Here is a 20,737-nt window from a genome sequence, read left to right as displayed (position 1 = left end):
ACAAAAAACAAATATATACCCATTTCAATTATTTATTTTTACCAGTGAAACCAATATAACATCTCAACATTCACAAATATAAATTTCTGACATTCAAAAACAAAACAAAAACAAATCAGTGACCAATATAGCCACCTTTCTTTGCAAGGACACTCAAAAGCCTGCCATCCATGGATTCTGTCAGTGTTTTGATCTGTTCATCATCAACATTGCGTGCAGCAGCAACCACAGCCTCCCAGACACTGTTCAGATAGGTGTACTGTTTTCCCTCCTTGTAAATCTCACATTTGATGATGGACCACAGGTTCTCAATGGTTCTCTATATCTTGGTCGTCCTGTGTATTTAACCTGCATGCTGCGTCAGACCTCCTTTGGAATCTGCTTCTCAGTAGCATTGTCCTCTGTTTTGGCAAAGTCTCTCATGGTTTGCATCGCTTTCAAAGCTACCAAACCCAATAGCTCTTGGAGAAAATGGATAGGAGTAAAAGTACCCAACTGTGTGATGTTTATTGGTTCATTTACTATGGTTATAATATGTATCAGCTGGCTCTGTATCACACCCCCCTTCCAGGAAATGAACACTCACTCCTACCCTGCAAAGATCATCATTCAGTGCAATGAAGGTTCAGTCATTGCCTTTTACACTGTCCTGGGTTACATGGGGTTCCTTGCAGCTGTGAGTTTCATTGTCGCTTTCCTGGTCAGGAAATTGCCAGATAGTTTTAATGAAGCCAAGTACATCACCTTCAGCATGTTGGTTTTCTGCAATGTGTGGATCACGTTTATCCCGGCTTATATGAGTGTTTTGGGGGAAAACACTGTGATTGTTGATATTTTTGCTACATTAGTTTCTGGTGATGGAATTGTTTGCTGCACATTCTCTTCAAAGTGTTACATTATTCTGTTAAGATCACATCTGAATACAAAAATAAACTTACTAAAGTTGACATCTTGATCTTAATATGCGGTTTAACTTAGAAATGTCCGAAGTTGTCTTATGGTTTATACTTGCACCTTATATATTTTCAAATACTCACTATATGTTTTACTACACATTACATCGCCATAACCCTTACCCCTCTCCTCTCTAAGTGTTCCTTCCTGCTGACACTAATTTGTACTTCTTCCAATACTACTAGAACAATCTACCTCCACAATGCCAATAAGCCACCTATCACATTTTTTTTTACAAAATCCTGAAACCAACATTAATTAATAATGCTTTCCTGGAATTCCATAAAATGTTAACCTGCGTCTTTCAGTTTGACTTATCTTAAATAATTAACTGTTTAAATGACTCCTCAATATACCTATCAACCAGTCAGTGGTAAGACAATGTAGTTTAATTCAAACAATACAATCTCTGATATAGTATAGTTTTGTTAGAACTGTGTTATTTTAACTCTATGCAAAGCACACAGATTATGCACATTATAAGATATATAAATACATTTATTAATTAATATTTATTTTTCGCAATGATATAATGCATGAAATATACGCTCCCTGGCTGGAAAATTAAAGTCGCCACCTGGATTTAACTAAGCAAATAGGTAAGAGCCTCCCTCCAATTGGATAGTTACGGCATGGGCAGTGCTATTTGGCAACAAGTTATTTAACCCCAACTGACACAATGAGTAGTTTCTCATTTCTTAAACAACCATGTCGAAAGACACATCCTGTAATCGTGGAAAAGATGTTAGTCTGCTTGAAAAAGGTCAAATCATTGACATGCATCAAGCAGAGAAAAAATCTAAGGAGATTGCAGAAACGACTAAAATTGGGTTACGAACTGTCCAACGCATTATTAAAAACTGGAAGGATAGTGGGGAACCATCGTCTTCGAGGAAGAAATGTGATCGGAAAAAATCCTGATAGATCGTGATCGGCAATCACCTAAACATTTGGTGAAATCAAACCATAAAAAAACAACAATAGAACTCAGGGCTATGTTTACTAGTGAAATTAAGAGCATTTCCATTTGCTCAATTCGGTGGGAACTCAAGGGATTGGGAATGAACAGCTGTGAAACCTTAAGAAAACCACTAATCGGAAAAAAAGGCTTCAATTTGCTATTGAGCATAAAGATTGGACTCTGGAGCAATGGAAGAAGATCATGTGGTCTGATGAGTCCAGATTTACCATGTTCCAGAGTGATGGGTGCATCAGGGTAAAAAGAGAGGGATATGAAGTGATGAACCTATCATGCCTTAGGCCAACTGTACAAGCCTGTGGGGGAAGTGCTATGATCTGGGGCTGCTGCAGTTGGTCAGGTCTAGGTTCAGCAACATTATGTGCCCAAATAATTAGGTCAGCTGACTACCTGCATTTTTTCAGTTTATTTCAAATAAAGAAGTCCCTTGGATGAAGTGTAACGGATAGCCTGGCACCCCGACTGGGTACCTCCGTTAATGGATGCTCCTAGCGCTTCCTGAGGACTCCAAGCACTCTGGCAGACACCACAATCACCGAATCAGAGAAGCATATAAATCCTCTCAAGCCTCTGAATGCTGTAGACCGTTGAATAGGAACCATACGAATAGGCTTACACTCCTAGCAGTCAACTGGAACAGCATGCAATAAATCCTTCCCCCAATAATGAGACGACACTTCACTTTGAGGGTAAAACCGGAACTCTCGACTGGCTCATCCAGCCTGGCTTTTATTTCCATCTCACACATACAGGCCACACCCAGGGGGAGGCATAAAATAACCAATCCGAGATATGGTACAACCCACACATCCCCTCCCCTTAGCCTGAGAGATAATCCACTTATTATACAGTTTAAAACATAACTTTTACACAATATCTGTAACTTCAAAACCATACATCACATTCACATACAAATCACATATTCAGACTCAGCATACTTTAAACATAAACACTTCCAAAATTCAGGAAAATCCCTCGAGTGGACCAAAAGTTACACGGAAGTCATTTTATGACCGACCGCAAGCACATTTTCTTGCCCAAAACAGTTCCATAGATTTGGGCTGTGCGGTCGGTCAATTCCTGGCATAAAAATGGCCCATTCCCATTCGAAGTGTGCCTGTACTTCGACTTTAGTCGAAGTGTCGAAGTGGAGTTGATGTTAAGGGTCGGCGGTGTTCGAAGTTAAAATGGCTGCCGCCACGTGGTCCTTTGTCCGATACCGCCCACTTCGACGACTTCGACGACTTCGACAACTTCGACGACTTCGACAGCTTCGACAGCTTCGACTGTGTCTGAAGTGCCATATACAAAAGTACCAATCTGTCCCCAAAGTATTTAAAGGGCTAGGGACAGTATTATACAATCCACATGCCCACAAGTAGTTCTTAAAGGGTCAGTACATTATGGTAGCAGTCCATAAGCCCCAATTCAGTCCCTTAAAGGGCAATATATCCCAGGGACCATAATCACTGGGCAGGAGGCTAGCAACCAGGCTTCTCCAGTTCTCAGTGGCGAGGTTGGTTCCGCCACATGAAGTGAAATATTTTATGGTGTCATAAAAAAGTAAAAAAGTTATATGATGTTCTCAATCACATTTTATTTCTATTTCTGAAAGTCAATTCCAAGAGGAAAAATGTATCTTTACAAATCACTGACTGGCAGAATCACATAGGAGAATAAAAGTGCAGTTATAGACATTTACTAACAGGTAACAAATACAAAAAAAAATCATTCAGTAGTAATGTTGGTTAATAAATAAAAAAAGAAAAAAAAGAAAAAAGAAAAGGACATTTAAAACATTTAAATCTGCGGAAAAATATAAAAGAAAAAAACACTAGCATATTGTGGTGGGACCGCTGCATGTCCGTAAATTGCCCCTCTTTATATTATGTGTGTTCTCCCCATCCTTTCGTATATTGTGCCTCAACAAAGGGAATTATTTTGCCTCCTGAACCGGGACCACCCCAATACGCCCATTTAGAATGTTAGTTTAGAACCTTCACACCTCGCAGCATAAGTATAAAACTGCAAAAAGCAAGAAGAACAATTAATGAGCGCTCGCCTGGGCGGCCCTCATTCGTAAAAATGAACGCCATTCAGGAGGAGCATTTGTGGATTGTTTCCTGACTCGTTCATTTCCCGAACAAGGACATCCTCAGTGCCCCATTAGAACAGTTACACCAATTAATCAGAACATTCTCACTTGCAACCAGAGAGTGAAACCACAAGGGAAGTAATTAATGAGTGCTCCCCTGGGTGGCCGCCATTTGTACAGATGAACGCCATAAAGCCATTTGTACCCCGCCATGTGTACCCCGAAAGGAGATGCTTCCCTTGTCTGGGTTTCATACCAGGACCTCGCGAACGGAGACTAGTCGGTCGAGGGACCAAGGCAAGAATCCATGAGATTGGTGTGGGCACTTGTGGGGCATTGGCTTTGGGGACAAAGGGAACAGAGTCTCTTCCCACGCTGGGCCCCCGGGGAGGGGGAGGATTGTGGGATTTGTCTTCATATGTGTGTGTGTTCCACCCCTTGCACAGGGTATGCATAAAAACCATGTGTGGCCAATACAATTGTGTTATATCTTCAGAACTAGGTCTTGTCCAGTTACTGTGGGGGGGGGGGGGAAGGATCTCTTTGCAGTTTAAGTGGTTCCTGATCAGCTGAAGGAAGGGAATCAGCTGAGGTGACCGGTCAGGCTACCCAGAGGCCGCTACATCTGGTGGCAGCAGTGGGATGGTCCTTTCCAGCCGTGCAAAACCAGCGTTCATGAACTGAACCAACCCATGGACTACTCCAATTTAAAGAGGTAGATTTTGCAGGAGTTTCTGGAGGTTAGAGGGGACTCAGCCTACAACCAACCCAAGGCAGATCGCTGCCCTCATGGAGGGTGACCTACTTAGCGGCACGGCTGCAGGACAGCAACCTGGGGGGGAGAAAGATGCCCTGGACAAGGAGATGAAGCCTTTAAGTTGTTTCCGGAGACTGAAGATGGTCCTTTTTGCAGGACTTTGAGCGCCTCTGCCTGCTACATGAAATTGCCTCAGCCGACTGGGTTTCCATTCTGGCAGGGAAACTCATTGGGAAAGCTGCTGATGCTTACCTTGCTGTGCCAAAGGGGGACCTGCGGAACTATGCCACTGTACAGCAGTATGCCAGAGGTATGCCATCACCGCAGAGGCATATCGACGAAAGTTCAGGTAATTGAAGAAGGGGTTCAAGGACTCACACGCTGAATGGGCTTGCCACAGGAGCAAGACAACCAAAAGCTGAATACACGCCCAACAGGCTAAGACCCCAGAGGAAGTCTGTGGCGAAAGTAACCTCACCACAGGCTCCTGGAGGGGCCTGCTGGCCAGCCTCTTTCCAAAAGACTATCCAGGAGGGAGTGCCCCTTGCATGGGGACTTGCATATAAGACCAGTTGTGGCTACCATTAAACAAATTCCTGCTTACCCTCAACATAGAGTCTCATCTCATGCTTGGGGAAAACGGCTGTATCTACCCTGGGGATTGCTATATCACTATACTCCCCTGGGATTTTAATCACTTGCTTTTTTAGGAGCATATTGCTACACTCTCTTGGAGGAGAGGTCTACCAGGCGACCCCAACATCCTGCTGCCACTCCAACTTCCCGACAGTACACCTTGCACCTCAGTTTACCTTGTCTTATGATAGTATAAAATTGTGTATATAAAAAGAACAAACAAAAAGTCCAAGATAAAATACAGTAGTATGGATGAGTCTGTAAGCGTTTGCCTGTATCTTCAGGTTAGTGTACCATGCAAATGTTCAGAATCCAGGAACATAAAAGAGAGAAGAAAAAACTCCAATAGTGCAATATGTGCAAAATTAGATAAAACCTTGAATAAAAAAAAATCCAAATTGTCTACTCACATGGAATAGAGCTAAAACCAGCTCCAGTATAAAGCACTTGCAGTGGATTTGATCCCCCACACTTCAGGGTTATTGATTGAAGATATTGACCAGCAGGTGTCTTAGCAGCAGGATATATGTGAAAATAAAAAAGTGCAACGATAGTGCTCTCTAAATAAAATATATTAAATCAGGAGTGAAAATAAATAGGTTGTACTCACACTTACCTGAGCAGATAGCCCGCTTAGTGTAATCAGCATAGGTGGTATAATACCCACTTGTAGAGATGTCGCGAACATAAAATTTTTCGTTCGCGAACGCGAATTTACGCAAATGTTCGCGAACCGCCATAGACTTCAATAGGTAGGCGAATTTTAAAACCCACAGGGACTCTTTCTGGCCACAATAGTGATGGAAAAGTTGTTTCAAGGGGACTAACACCTGGACTGTGGCATGCCGGAGGGGGATCCATGGCAAAACTCCCATGGAAAATTACATAGTTGATGCAGAGTCTGGTTTTAATCCATAAAGGGCATAAATCACCTAACATTCCTAAATTGTTTGGAATAACGTGCTTTAAAACATCAGGTATTATGTTGTATCGATCAGGTAGTGTAAGGGTTATGCCCTCTTCACAGTGACAGACCAAACTCCTCGTTTAACGCACCGCAAACAACCGCAAACAGTCCATTTGCACAACCGCAAGCTCCCCATTTGCACAAGGTTCCTTGTCCTCACTGAAGTAATTGAAGGTCTCTTCCTCCACCTAGTCACGTACAACACCAAGGGTCCCCGAAAGGTGACAACAAGCCCCCTGGGACGCCTGTTGTGTTTGGTCTTCCACCTCCTCAAAGCCACCTTCCTCCTCTGACTCCTCTTTTTCAGACTCCTCTCTCTGCGTTGCCTCTCTCTGTGTTATTATAAGGTGTGTTAAGTAGTACTATTCCTATCAGTTTAATCCCTGTTACGTCCCCTTACAGGGGACGTGTATATGGCATCGATTTTAGGAACCGGGAAATGGAAAAAGATGCTTGGTCGGTCCTCCTACTTCAAATTTGGGGCACTGCGCGTGCAATCTAATGTGCCATCAGATAGGAGTGGTGTGTTAAGTAGTACTATTCTTATCAGTTTAATCCCTGTTATGCCCCCTCATCAGGCCTTTTTTAGTCGAATGTATCGCCCACTGTCAGTCCCTTAGGGATCCATCCCTCATTCATCTTAATAAAGGTGAGGTAATCTAGACTTTTTTGACCTAGGCGACTTCTCTTCTCAGTGACAATACCTCCTGCTGCCCTGAAGGTCCTTTCTGACAGGACACTTGAAGCGGGGCAGGCCAGTAGTTCTATCGCAAAATTGGGATAGCTCAGGCCACAGGTCAAGCCTGCACACCCAGTAGTCAAGAGGTTCATCACTCCTCAGAGTGTCGATATCTGCAGTTAAGGTGAGGTAGTCTGCTACCTGTCGGTCGAGTCGTTCTCTGAGGGTGGACCCCAAAGGGCTGTGGCGATGCATAGGACTTAAAAAGATCTGCATGTCCTCCATCAGCAACACGTCTGTAAAGTGTCCTGTCCTTGCCGGCGTGGTCATGGGAGGAGGAGGATTACTTTCACCTCTTCCTCTGTTAGATTCCCGTTGTGCTGTGACATCACCCTTATACGCTGTGTAAAGCATACTTTTTAATTTATTTTGGAACTGCTGCATCCTTTCCGACTTGCGGTAATTCGGTAACATTTCAGGCACTTTCTGCTTATACCGGGGGTCTAGTAGCGTGGACACCCAGTACAGGTCGTTCTACTTTAGCCTTTTTATACGAGGGCCCCTCAACAGGCACGACAGCATGAAAGACCCCATTTGCACAAGGTTGGATGCCGAGCTACTCATGTCCCGTTCCTCGTCCTCAGTGATTTCACTGAAGGTATGTTCTTCCCCCTAGCCACGTACAACACCACGGGTACCAGATAGGTGACAACGAGCAACCTGGGATGCCTGTTGTGGTTGGTCTTCCTCCTCCTCCTCAAAGCCACATTCCTCCTCTGACTCCTCTTCCTCACAATCCTCTTCCAGCGTTGCCGCAGGTCCAGCAAGCGATGCTGATAAGGCTGTTTCTGGTGGTGATGGTGACCACAACTCTTCCTCTTCACGCTCATCTACGGCCTGATCCAGCACTCTTCGCAGGGCACGCTCCAGGAAGAAAACAAATGGTATGATGTCGCTGATGGTGCCTTCGGTGCGACTGACTAGGTTTGTCACCTCCTCAAAAGGACGCATGAGCCTACAGGCATTGCGCATGAGCGTCCAGTAACATGGCAAAAAAATTCCCAGCTCCGCAGAGGCTGTCCTAGCACCCCGGTCATACAAATAGTCGTTAACGGCTTTTTTGTTGTTGGAGCAGGCGGTCGAACATTAGGAGTGTTTAATTCCAACGTGTCGGGCTGTCGCAAATCAAGCGCCTCACTGGCATGTTGTTTCGCCGCTGGATATCTGAAAAGTGCGCCATGGCCGCGTAGGAACGCCTGAAATGGCCACACACCTTCCTGGCCTGCTTCAGGACGTCCTGTAAGCCTGGGTACTTATGCACAAAGCGTTGTACGATCAGATTACACACATGTGCCATGCACGGCACATGTGTCAACTTGCCCAAATTCAATGCCGCCAACAAATTTCTTCCGTTGTCACAAACCACTTTGCCGATCTCCAGTTGGTGCGGAGTACGCCAATGATCCACCTGTGTGTTCAGGGCGGACAGGAGTGCTGGTCCGGTGTGACTCTCTGCTTTCAGGCAAGTCAACCCCAAGACGGCGTGACACTGCCATATCAGGGATGTGGAATAGTACCTGGAGAGCTTGGGGGGTGCCGTTGATGTGGAGCAAGATGCAGCAGCAGAAGAGCACTCAGCCGAGGAGGTTATGGAAGAGGATGGAGTAGGAGGAGTAGAGGAGGTGGCAGCAGGCCTGTCTGCAAGTCATGGCGGTGTCACCAACTCCTCTGCAGAGCCACGCATTCCATGCTTGGCAGCCGTCAGCAGGTTTACCCAATGCGCAGTGTAGGTGATATACCTGCCCTGACCATGCTTTGCAGACCAGGTATCAGTGGTCAGATGGACCCTTGCCCCAACACTGTGTGCCAGACATTCCATTACTTCCTTTTGCACAATAGAGTACAGGTTGGGGATTGCCTTTTGTGCAAAGAAATTTCGGCCGGGTACCATCCACTGCGGTGTCCCAATAGCTACAAATTTTTGGAACGCCTCAGACTCCACCAGCTTGTATGGTAAAAGCTGGCAGGCTAAGAGTTCAGACAAGCCAGCTGTCAGATGCCTGGCAAGGGGGTGACTTTGTGACATTGGCTTCTTACGCTCAAACATGTCTTTGACAGACACCTGACTGTGGGCAGATGAGCAGGAACTGCTCAAGGCGAGAGACGGAGTGGCGGATGGTTGAGAGGGGGCAAGGAGGACAGCAGTGGTTGACGTGGCTGAAGATGCTGGACCAGGAGGAGGATGGCGGCTTTGAGTTTGTGTGCTGCTTGTACTCATGTGTTGATCCCATAGGCGTTTGTGATGTGCGATCATGTGCCTTCGCAAAGCAGTTGTACCTAGGTGGGTGTTGGACTTCCCATGACTCAGTTTCTTTTGGCACAGGTTGCAAATGGCATCGCTGTTGTCAGAAGCAGACACACAAAAAAAATGCCACCCTGCTGAGCTCTGCAATGACGGCATTCTGGTGGTGGCAACAGCATGCGTTGATTGGCATGCTGTCTGGCTGACCCCGGGTGCCGATGCATGCTGTCTGACTGTGCCACTAGCTCCTTGCGACCACCTCCCCCTGCTTCCAACTCGTCTCCTCCTCCTCTCTGTCTCCCCATCTGAACTTTCCCCCTGTTCTTCTTCTCTTCTAGCGGGCACCCACGTGACATCCACAGACGCATCGTCATCATCAACCGCTTCACTTGTATCTGACAACTCAGCAAAGGAAGCAGCAGCGGGTACAACATCATCATCATCACACCGTACGTCCATGTGTGTAATGCTGCCTGACTGAGACATATCCCTGTTATCTACATCCTCTGGCAATAATGGTTGCGCAACACTCATTTCTTCCAACTGATGTGTAATTAACTCCTCTGACAGATCAAGTGAAGTAGCTGTGGTGCTAGTGTTGGTGGTGGCGGCAGGTGGGCGAGTGGTAACTTGAGAGGTGCCCGAAGCTAAGCTGGAGGGGGATGGTGCGTCAAGGTTCCGAGCGGAAGCTGTAGAAGATTGGGCGTCCTGTGTTAGCCAGTCAACTATGTCCTCAGAACTTTTCGAGTTCAGGGTACGTGGCCTCTGAACACTGGGCATTATTCTAGGGCCAAAGGGAATCACAGCACCATGACCACGACGGCCCCTGCAAAGTGACCTGCCTCTGCCTGTCATTTTTTTTTCTATTAGTGGTACAATGCGTGCAAGCTACTGTGACAGCAGATATGAGTGGCACTGTGCACTGGCAGAAGTTGGCAGAGTAGACGCTGTAGGCCTGACACACACGCTTGCAGACAACTAACTGCCTTTCAATCTATTACAGTCAAAATTCTATTTTTGTTTTTTAAATGTACACTACTGTTACACCAGATATGAGTTGCACTGGTTAGACACTGTGCCCTGGCAGGCCCTGAAATGCACACGTGTGATGGAAACTGACTGCTATTATTTCAAAGTCAAAAAAGTATTGTTTTTTTTAAATGTACACTACTGTTACACCAGATATGAGTTGCACTGGTGTGACACTGTGCCCTGGCAGGCCCTGAAACGCACACGCGTGATGGAAACTGACTGCTATTATTTCACAGTCAAAATTTTTTTTTTTTTTTTCCATTTATCAGTTTATTCAACACCCACTGTGAGCTGACAGCAAAGTAAAAAGGTCACATTAAGTGTTTTGCATCTACGTACATAGTTATGACCTAGGTAGTCAGTTATGACTTACTTAAGACTGAAGGTACAAAATGCATAGCGTGATCTTTAGAAAGGAAGATCTTGCTAAATGTGTCTCTTTTATACAAACTGTTGTTCTTATTTCTATTTTGAGGAATTTACAAAAATAAATTAACAAATGACTTGTTTGAAATATCAAAATTTGGTCACTGGTACCAATTTTATTTTTGTGCGATTGAAGACCCATTTTTCATGAATGGAGAGCATGGATGACTGCCTGTAGCGTTGAGTTATGGCAGTGATGCTTGAAGGCAACACCAGAGTCATGAACTTTAGCTTAAATCATAAGCAAAGCTCTTAAACACCTTGTTTTTATTTTTATTCCCCAATGTGCTGTGCTCTTAACTGAACTTTATGGTGCTTACGGAACAGAAGAAAGGTAAATCTTGAAGAGTCAGCATTTACATTGGAGATTCTCTGTGGCTTTCAGCAACCAGATCAGTACAAGTTCTTCGACTTTCGACCATACAAAGTGCTGATCATTCTTGAGTAAGGAAATACAGAAGACTGGAATATGAATAGCATTATCAGCAGCATCTTGTTTCAAGATATTGATTTTACTCCGGTGTAATGCAGATGCATTTTTGCATTACCATTCGAGGCACATGAAAACCATTATGACAAAGTCTGATTGGAATTTGAAATGTTAAACAGCAAAAGAAAAATAATTTAATGAACACATGTGAATGCTACTTTTTGTGTAGTGATGACCTCTCCTGGTTGAAATGTTCATTATTGCTATTTATGGAACTGAAAAGAAAAAGAATGGGATTATGTATTAAAAATGCAATTTGAACTGACAGTTGGTAAATTAACTAAAACAACCGTGTCTTAATGACATGTATGAAATAATGTTCGGATTAGTTTATGTATTATGTATTTTGCATCTTGCTCAGTGTTTCATATTTACATATGCTACAATAGTGCAATTGTACAAGATGAGTAAGCTTTAAATTTATTATTCAGTGAGTGCTTTTGATTTGAGCCTTTTTACTTTTTATTTGTATATTTGTTTTTTTTTTATTTGCTCTTTTTAAAATATAAATGTTTTTATTTTTCATAAAAAGATAAATTGGGGATACAGAAAGGAAAAAGGGAGGGGGTATAAATTCAAGTCAGAGTATTTTACATTTTTCTGACTATCTAGAAGCATATATGTAAACATACATGAACAAACATACATGGACATATCTGAGCATCTGTAATACAGGGAACACCTTGATATATGCTCTTATTGGGCTTTATTCGTCATTATTAACTTAATCTATTTCCAATATTTATTGATTTGCTTACTACAATCATGAAAGTGCGAATTACCTTCAATAATTAGAGCTATCTCGGATGTGATCTATACTGGTCGCTAACCACATCCTGTATTAATCTGTGTTAACCCCTGCGTACCGTTTGCTTCCCTTTTACTACCTCTTCATGTAGGTGAGGAGAAAATATATCCAATGTTTCTATCTGGTTTATGAAGTTCGCCAGTGGTGGGTCGGGTGATAGTCATTGTTTGATGGTACTATCGTTAAACTGAGGTGCCGACCAAGGTAGCCGAACCTGCGCCATATTTGAGAGGGTGGGGGGGAGAGAGTATGTAACTGGGAGGGGGGAACAAATGTGTCTGTAATGAACATTAAGAGTGCCTTCCAACTATGTGAATAGCTAGTTAAGTCTGGTCTATGTGTTTAAGCAGTATAGCTGTTCCATTAAGTATTCCTCTAAGCGATTTTGCTTTCAATTGTCCCTGGGTGTTCTGGTTAAAGCGTGTCGCCTGGGTGTTTTCTGAATCTAACTGTGTTATTGGTAATCTCACTATGTATTGGTCCCACTCTTGTAGGAGATGACTCTTCATCTTTAGGTTGTTTGCTAGGGTAGTGTCTCTTCAACCACGGGGCCCAAAGTGACATTATCTTCTTTGACTTTTCGGGAGAGTCTGAAGAGAGAGTTTCATACCGGTAGTATTGGTATATTTTGTCTGTGAGTTATTTTTTAGTCGGACAATATTTGGATTTCCAGTGTAATGTTAAAAGACTTCTAGCTACCAATATAATCAAAGTAGCGATTTTCTTAAGTTTCATTCCCCAGGATTCAGGAAATAACAGGAAGATGCTCATTATCGGTGTTAGAGGGTGGGTTGATACCGTTTCGTCTTGTAGTAACGTTTGTACTTGCAACCATAGGGGCTTGATCTCCTCACACTCCCACCATATGTGGGTCATGTGCCCCTCTTCAGTACCACATCTCCAGCATTTGGGGTCTACATCTGGATACATTTTATGTAATTTGTGTGGAGTGAGGTACCATCGGAAGACTACTTTCTTGTGGGCCTTCACATGGGAGAAGCAAGACGTGATGCCTCGTAGCGCATTTAATGCTTTGAGCCATTGTTCATCTGTGAGCTTGGGGATTCCTTCCTTCTCCCATTGTGTCACATATTTAAAAGAGCTAGGTGGAGCTTTGTTTAAGAGGGTCTGGTAGCAAAGGGATAAGGCCTTAGGTTTCGTTGGGGCTGAGAGGCACCTGTTGTGGAGTAGTATGACTGGGTCATTCCATGGGGTAGACTCGTCTGACGGGAATGTGACTTTGGTACTTATAATGCTCTTCAATTGGAGAGCATTAAAAGTGTTGTTGTTTTTAAATGTACACTACTGTTACGCCAGATATGAGTTGCACTGGTGTGACACTGTGCCCTGGCAGGCCCTGAAACGCACACACATGAAGGAAACTGACTGCTATTATTTCACAGTCAAAAAAGTGTTGTTTTTTTAAATGTACACTACTGTTACACCAGATATGAGTTGCACTGGTGTGACACTGTGCCTTCAACTTTGTCAAGGGATGTCCGAAAGTCTTCATCCTAAATCTGGGATGAGCCATTAAAGACCATGAATCCTATAATTCCATACTTTTCTCATTTACGTTGATTTTTAAGGGTGTTTAATTTTGCATTGTAACATGGAGAGATCATTTGTCATTAATCCACTATAGATGACTAAAATTAATTTCAGAAGTGGAGCTTAACGTAATTATAAACACACCAATAGTGATGTCCCTCCCTTGAGTAGAGCTTTAGATAGAAATAGTTTGTGTTGCTACAGATTTACGGATTTATCCTTCCAATCTCCAGATCATTTTCTGGAATGTATAAAATATGCAGTTCCTTCTGCAAGCAGTCAGATTGAAGAAATCCCCAGACTGCGATATTTCACATAAAACGCTGCGTCTATAGATGAAATTCATCCAACGTTGCAGAATGACTGGAAGATTTGCCCTGCTTATAATGATATCCAGTCTGATTTTCCTGCTGGTGTCTCAATGCAAGACAATGCAGCCAATATCAAAATGCAAACTTATCATCAAAGAATCCGAGTTTTTCATGGGAAGCCTCCAGGAGGGAGACATCATTATTGGGGGAATATTCACAGTGAATTCTTACGCACTAGATATAAACAGAAACTCTCCAACTAAATCGTTTCTTCTATGTTTCTTGTAAGTCATTTTCTGGACATTATATTGCATATTTCTGCTACTTGTGACATAGGACCTTGTGTGATATATTTTGCAGTTGAGAATTCAGGTTAGGGGTGATATTATTTATTGATTTATAAAATATTTTACCAGGATGGATACATTGAGATTTATCTTGTTTTCAGGTATGTCCTGGGTCCCCAAAACAATCGTTACAATAGGATGCAATATTACAACATATGCACTATAGCAACAATATATATATACATTTAACACATGATAGGTCATAAATATTGCTTCAAGGCCAATGTATACAAAATAAAATAAAATAAAATGCATGTATATACATTAGACTGCACTACGCTTTTAAAGACTCCTCACTTTTATATCCTAGGAGAGAGTCTTGATACATTTTGGGTTACAAAAACTCGACTGTATGAAAGAAATGGAAAGCAAAATATAGTGTGATCAGTAATATCAAATTTGACATGATTAGAAACACAGAGAGCTAACTGAAGTGTTTTAATATTCTCAGTTACAGCCATGTTTTACAAGAGAGTTTTTCACTAAACATCACATTGTAGTAAATTGAACATTAAATGACACATTTTACGTTAAAACAGATGATTTGGAAAAATACACAAACTCACCGTGTTGCTATTAAACATGAATTTTTCGATTTGCTTTACAATTCACAGGAATCCCGTGTTTAGTAAATAAGTCCCTAAGCGTAGAGTTAAATTACATTTATTAGGGGTAATATGGCTTGCTGTGTATACAAGACGTAGCTTAGCATTCGTGCTAATTTATTATTTATCTCACATTTCTACGAGCTATTTATTAAGTAATGATAGGAGAACTGACTGATAGAACTGAGCCATTTTCTGTTATTTCGCATGTTTTCTACATTTATTTTTCAAAATGCTTTATTTATTAATTGCAGAATAATAATGAATTGTAAACTACATTTGAAAACTCCTTGTTAAATGTTTAAGCTCTGGTTATAGCCGAGTTGTAGGATTTTTCCAGATCAGCATTTTTTTCTTGAATTTTGCAGTTAAGTTCACAGTACACATTACGATGTTTGTATGATTTTATAAAACCACTTTTCATTTACAATATCTAATTAACAGGCTGCGTGCTTCTTTTATATTTTCATTATTATGCAGCAGCCATTTTCTTTATAACATCATTTTTCAAATGTGTCAACCTTTACCGGGTACATAAATAAATAAAGTTTCATTACAGAGTTACATGCAATAAAAGTTCCAAGCTCTCTTAAATCTTCATAGAAGCAAAGTATTGGCATTGTGTCAATGAAGATATAATAAAGCTTGGAACTTGATTTACAGATACCTCCACATTAAGGCTCTATTCTTGACATACCCGATAAGGGAATTCAAATCGTTGGTCACTACATTTGGCGAGGAGGGAGACCTCAACTCGGCCCGCTCCAACTACCACTTTTTGAGTTTTTTTATTTGCTGGTTCTCTTGAGCTCTTTATTGCAATACTTCCAATATGCCTAACTTTGGAGAAGAATAATTAATGTTGCTGATCTGAAGCTTTGTACTTTTTCACAATCATTTCTAACCTGGAAACAATTTCATTGTGTGGTATTTGAGATTTTTATTATTATTATGATTATTATGAGCATTTATATAGCAGCAGGATATTCTGCAGCACTTTACAATTATAGAAACTAGGCGAGGTGAAGAAGGTCCTGCTCAAAACAAGCTTACAATCTATGAGGATGTGATGCACACAGATGGATTCACTAGGTATCTTGCCAGGGTCACTTACTGAGGTCTGACAGGGATCATCATCAAGGGAACTGCCAGGGCTTGAGGACTGAATCCAGGAAATCACTCTAGTGGCTGTCAGAAGGACTGCCCCCAGAAGTGGTATTATGGCAGCAAGGGGAACATTTCCTTTTCTCTGAAAATGTAGTGTTTACATTTCAGAGGCTGCAGGGACCGTCTCTATGGTCCAGGACAACTATATCAAGCCGTAGTAGTTCTGGTGCCAATAGTATCCCTTGAAAAGTAATATGAGGAATGTTTGAATGAGATGTCTGCTGGCAGAGTAGTGAAGGAATGAGGCAGTATGGCCTTTTATAGATCACTACTGTGTACAAGATACACCACTGCTAACACTACATTAGGTAAGTAAGTCCTCAGCCACCGACATTGAGGTGATCTTCTCACTGGGCTCATTCCATGTGGTGAGCAACTACCAGTTAAATTGCTGAATGGCTTCTACTGTAAATTGCTCACACATACGTGTACACATTAATAAGTACATATTATATTAATTTATGTATTTTCCTGTTTAAACTGCCACAGGTGCCTGTTCTGTTTTTTAAAAGCAGCTCCCCCTGTGCTTTTGCTGTATTACACACAAACACACACACACCAGTGATGGAACTAACTTAGAGAGGGCCCTGGTGCAATAATATTGTGGGGCCCCTGAAGACACATGCCCATTGAGTGACCCTAAGTGCATGGGCCACTCAATGGGCCACATCAGAGTGTGGGCCACGGTGTAGCTGCAACACCAGCATCAGCTGGATGGGAGTTTACTGTATGTGGTGGGTTCGCTGTCCTTGAGGGTGTAGAGTGTGGGATAGGGAGGGGCTTTAAAATTTGTACTTTAATAATTGTTAAAAAGAACAAAAAACAACAATATATATATATATATATATATATATATATATATATATATTATATATATTCCCCTTTTCCTGTGACCTTGCAGGGATGGGCGTGGCCCAATCAGATCCATTGAGACTGGTGGTTAAGACTGCCTATCCATCGGGTACAGGGGAGGTCACGAAATGAGAGGTACCTCTCTCGGAGTTCCAGCACTTACACAGACTGATCCATATACACATACAGACAGACAGACTGACTTATACACACAGACTGACACACACAGACTGACCTCCTCACACACTCACCCATACACACACACAGGATCAATGGTAAAACTCCAGCCCTGTGCTGGGCCCCCCTTCGGCTCTGGGCCCCGGTGCAGTCGCAAATATTCTGGAAGCAAGTGCACCCATACCATTGTAGCAAAAGTGTGTATGATGTTTGAGCAGTGTATAGATATGTGGCATATGGTTGAGCATGTAAAAGGTTTGAGAGCTTTGCTTGAAGCTGCTGGCCCAACTCACAATTTGATTAAAATAATTTGATTCATGAGACCAGGCAACCTTCTTCCTTTGCTCCATGGTCCAGTGCGATGCTTACATCCCCATTGAAGGCATTTTCAGTGATTGACAGGGGTCATAATGGGCAGCAAACTGTGAGTCACTGTGTGTTCTGACACCTTTTATATCATGGCCAGCATTACATTTTTTTGCAATTTGAGCTACAGTAACTATTCTCTGAGATCAGACCAGATGGCCTAGCCTTTGGTTTAATGCTGTGGCTGATCAGTTTATGTATACATGTATGTACTTATACCTGCTTGCAATACATTGGCTTTGAATGTGAGTATATGAACCTGTAGTCAGGTGTCTGTTTTTCCTAATGGCAAATCTGTCTCTGCCCTAACCCCTTGTGTAACCTCCTCCAAACCAATACTTTCTCTTGTTCCCTTTTTAACCCTCATTAACCCTTTGTGTTCCTTATTCCCTTACTCTTGGCAAATTTAACACCCAATAACCCACCATTTGTGATGTCATCCCTATGTCACTTATTACCCTTTGCACCCTACTTATGCATACACTCCATTTCTTTGTGCCTACAATTCAATAACTTTTTTGTGAAGTTTTGATTTACTCTAGTCACACCTTCCTGTTTTGGACAGTAGGGAGACGTTTGGTAGCAAGCATGACTACTTTCTAGCGATCTATGCTTATGGAAAGTTTTCTGTAAAGCTCCACCCAACTCCGTTAACGATAAGCAAGTTTTATTATCTCCCTTCCTCTAGTGCAGCAGGGAGATCCGAGCTGGCTGAGCGTGATGGGATTGATCAGACGTTAGAGAACAGCTGAGCTGCAAGCACAGCCATATTATAGCACACTTACTATAGTGCTTTACTGTACTGACATATTTTTATTTTTGACGCTTTTTGATAGCTTTTTTAGGCAGAGCCGAAATTCAGCAGTCTGAGTGGTCTAAACTGCTGCTCGGCACACACAGCCGGATCAGCTCAATATTCACAGATACTGAAGCGCAGTAGCTCATACACGGTTTGTGTTCCACTGATCACCTAACAACACAATGGAACACGGTGCCTAGCAACTTCGGTTTAGGCATTCTGGTCGGCTTTCCCACGTGCGCCCAGAATGCCAGCTGCAGTCTCCGCGCACATGAAAGCAGTGAGTACTCATTTATGTTTACCTATGTAAGTAAGTTGTATATGGATTTGTGTGTTTTATTGCCGTCTTGATGAAAGCCCATGTATTGGGGTTGAAACGTCGATGATTTTTTTAATGATATAATTAAAAGTTATATTTTATTATAACCCTCATTAAGTCATATATATTAAAGGGGCAATATAGTCACCAGAACACCTACAGCTTAATGTAGTTGTTCTGGTGAGTATAATAGCTCCCTTCAGGTTTTTTTCATGTAAACACTGCCTTTTCATAGAATAGAATATATTAAATAATATAATTCAGAAGAATTAGTAAGAATGATAATATAACTAATTCCTTTTTTTTTGTTCTTATAAACATCTAAATATTTGAAATTATTTTCGCTTTGCAGTCCATATCTTCAGTATTATATACATTTTTTAACGTTTATTTTCGCCATTGATGAGATCAATAGTAATCCAGATATTTTACCCAATGTGACTCTGGGATACCACGTGCTTGATTCCTGTGTAGATGTGAACAAAGCTATTGAGAACATAATAAAGATCTTATCTGGATTCAATAGTAATATCCCTAATTACTCCTGCAGGAAATATGGCCAACTGGCCGGTGTCATAGGAGATCTGTCTTCACAGACATCTCGTCATATTGCAAACATACTAAGCATATACAGGTACCCACAGGTAAGTGGTGTTAATTGTTTTATTAATCTGCACTTTTAGCTATTTTCACTGGAACTTAATAAATTAGCACTGTCAATTTTATTTGGAAGCATACGTCTGTTTCAGGTGGTGAGTTGTTATTGCAATTGTAGCGAGATAAACTAGTCAATTATCTGTTTAACCCCTTAAAACCGGAGGGCGTACTATTACGCCCTATTCTAATCAGCTCTAAACACCGCAGGGCGTAATAGTACGCCCTCCGTTTTTTTTTTACTTACCCGGTCGCCGGCAATCCCACGCCGGCGATCGCGGTTGGGTGGACTCCCAGGGAGTCCCCCGAGGCGGATCCTGCCTCCTGCAGCCCTCCTCCCCCCCCCCGGCCATGTGAGAGTGAGGTCCTTGCGAGGACCTCACAATGACATGGCCGGGTTAGCTGGCTGCTGCACTGCCAGCAGGGGGACAGCCTGTAATGACAGGTAGTCCCCTAGCTGGCTGGAAATAAAATAAATTAAAATTAAAATAAGTGTAAAAAAAAAAAAAAAAATGATATCCTTAGATCATATATATATATATATATATATATATGTATATATATATATATATATATATATATCATATATATATACCGTGTTTCCCCAAAAATAGGACCTACCCCGAAAATAAGCCCTAGCCGAATTTTCGGGGTGGGCTGCAATATAAGCCCTACCCCGAAAATAAGACCTAGGCATTTTACCTTTGCGGCCCGGCGGGACTTCCTTCTTCTATGAGGAGGGGGAGGAGCTTTGCAGGCTGCGGCATCGCGCAGCGTGATGACGACGTGCGCAGCGTGATGACGACGTGCGCAGCGCCGTCAGTCTGCCTTCACGGATCTTCAGCGGAAGGATCCATTCCGGGCGGTGAGGCACCCAGTGGAACTGTGAGTAGATACCGGTATTTTATGTCCAGGACTTAATTAATTAAGGGGGGGTGAATTAATTAAAGGGGGGGTGAATTAATTAAAGGGGGGGTGAATTAATTAAAGGGGGGGTGGATTAATTAAAGGGGGTGTGGATTAATTAAAGGGGGTGGATTAATTAAAGGGGGGGTGGATCAATTAGAGGGGTGTGTGGATTAATTAAAGGGGGTGGATTAATTAAAGGGGTGGATTTATTAAAGAGGGGGGTGGATTAATTAAAGGGGGGTGGATTAATTAGAGGGGGTGGATTTATTAAAGGGGGGGTGGATTAATTAGAGGGGGTGGATTAATTAAAGGGGGGGTGGATTCATTATAGGGGGGGTGGATTAATTAGAGGGGGTGGATTAATTAAAGGGGGGTGGATTAATTAAAGGGGGGTGGATTAATTAAAGGGGGGTGGATTAATTAAAGGGGGGGGTGGATTAATTAAAGGGGGGGTGGATTAATTAGAGGGGGTGGATTCATTAAAGGGGGGGTGGACTAATTAAAGGGGGGGTGGATTAATTAGAGGGGGTGGATTAATTAAAGGGGGTGGATTAA

General features: G+C 42.4%; 1 protein-coding gene across 1 annotated transcript in view; it reads left to right on the top strand.

The window, feature by feature from the left end:
- The first annotated feature begins 2,116 nt into the window (after positions 1–2,116).
- LOC134615257 (vomeronasal type-2 receptor 26-like) overlaps positions 2,117–20,737 on the top strand; it is a 61,902-nt gene continuing 43,281 nt past the window's right edge. Inside the window, exons 1-3 of the mRNA XM_063459745.1 lie at positions 2,117–2,170; positions 4,942–5,134; positions 19,094–19,263. Of these exons, the coding sequence (XP_063315815.1) occupies positions 2,117–2,170; positions 4,942–5,134; positions 19,094–19,263 (417 nt within the window). The remainder of the gene's footprint in view (positions 2,171–4,941; positions 5,135–19,093; positions 19,264–20,737) is intronic.

The sequence above is a fragment of the Pelobates fuscus genome, chromosome 6, assembly GCF_036172605.1.
Source record: "Pelobates fuscus isolate aPelFus1 chromosome 6, aPelFus1.pri, whole genome shotgun sequence".
NCBI lineage: Eukaryota > Metazoa > Chordata > Amphibia > Anura > Pelobatidae > Pelobates > Pelobates fuscus.
The sequence above is the reverse complement of the archived record's forward strand: the minus strand, read 5'-3'. Positions and strand labels throughout refer to the sequence as shown.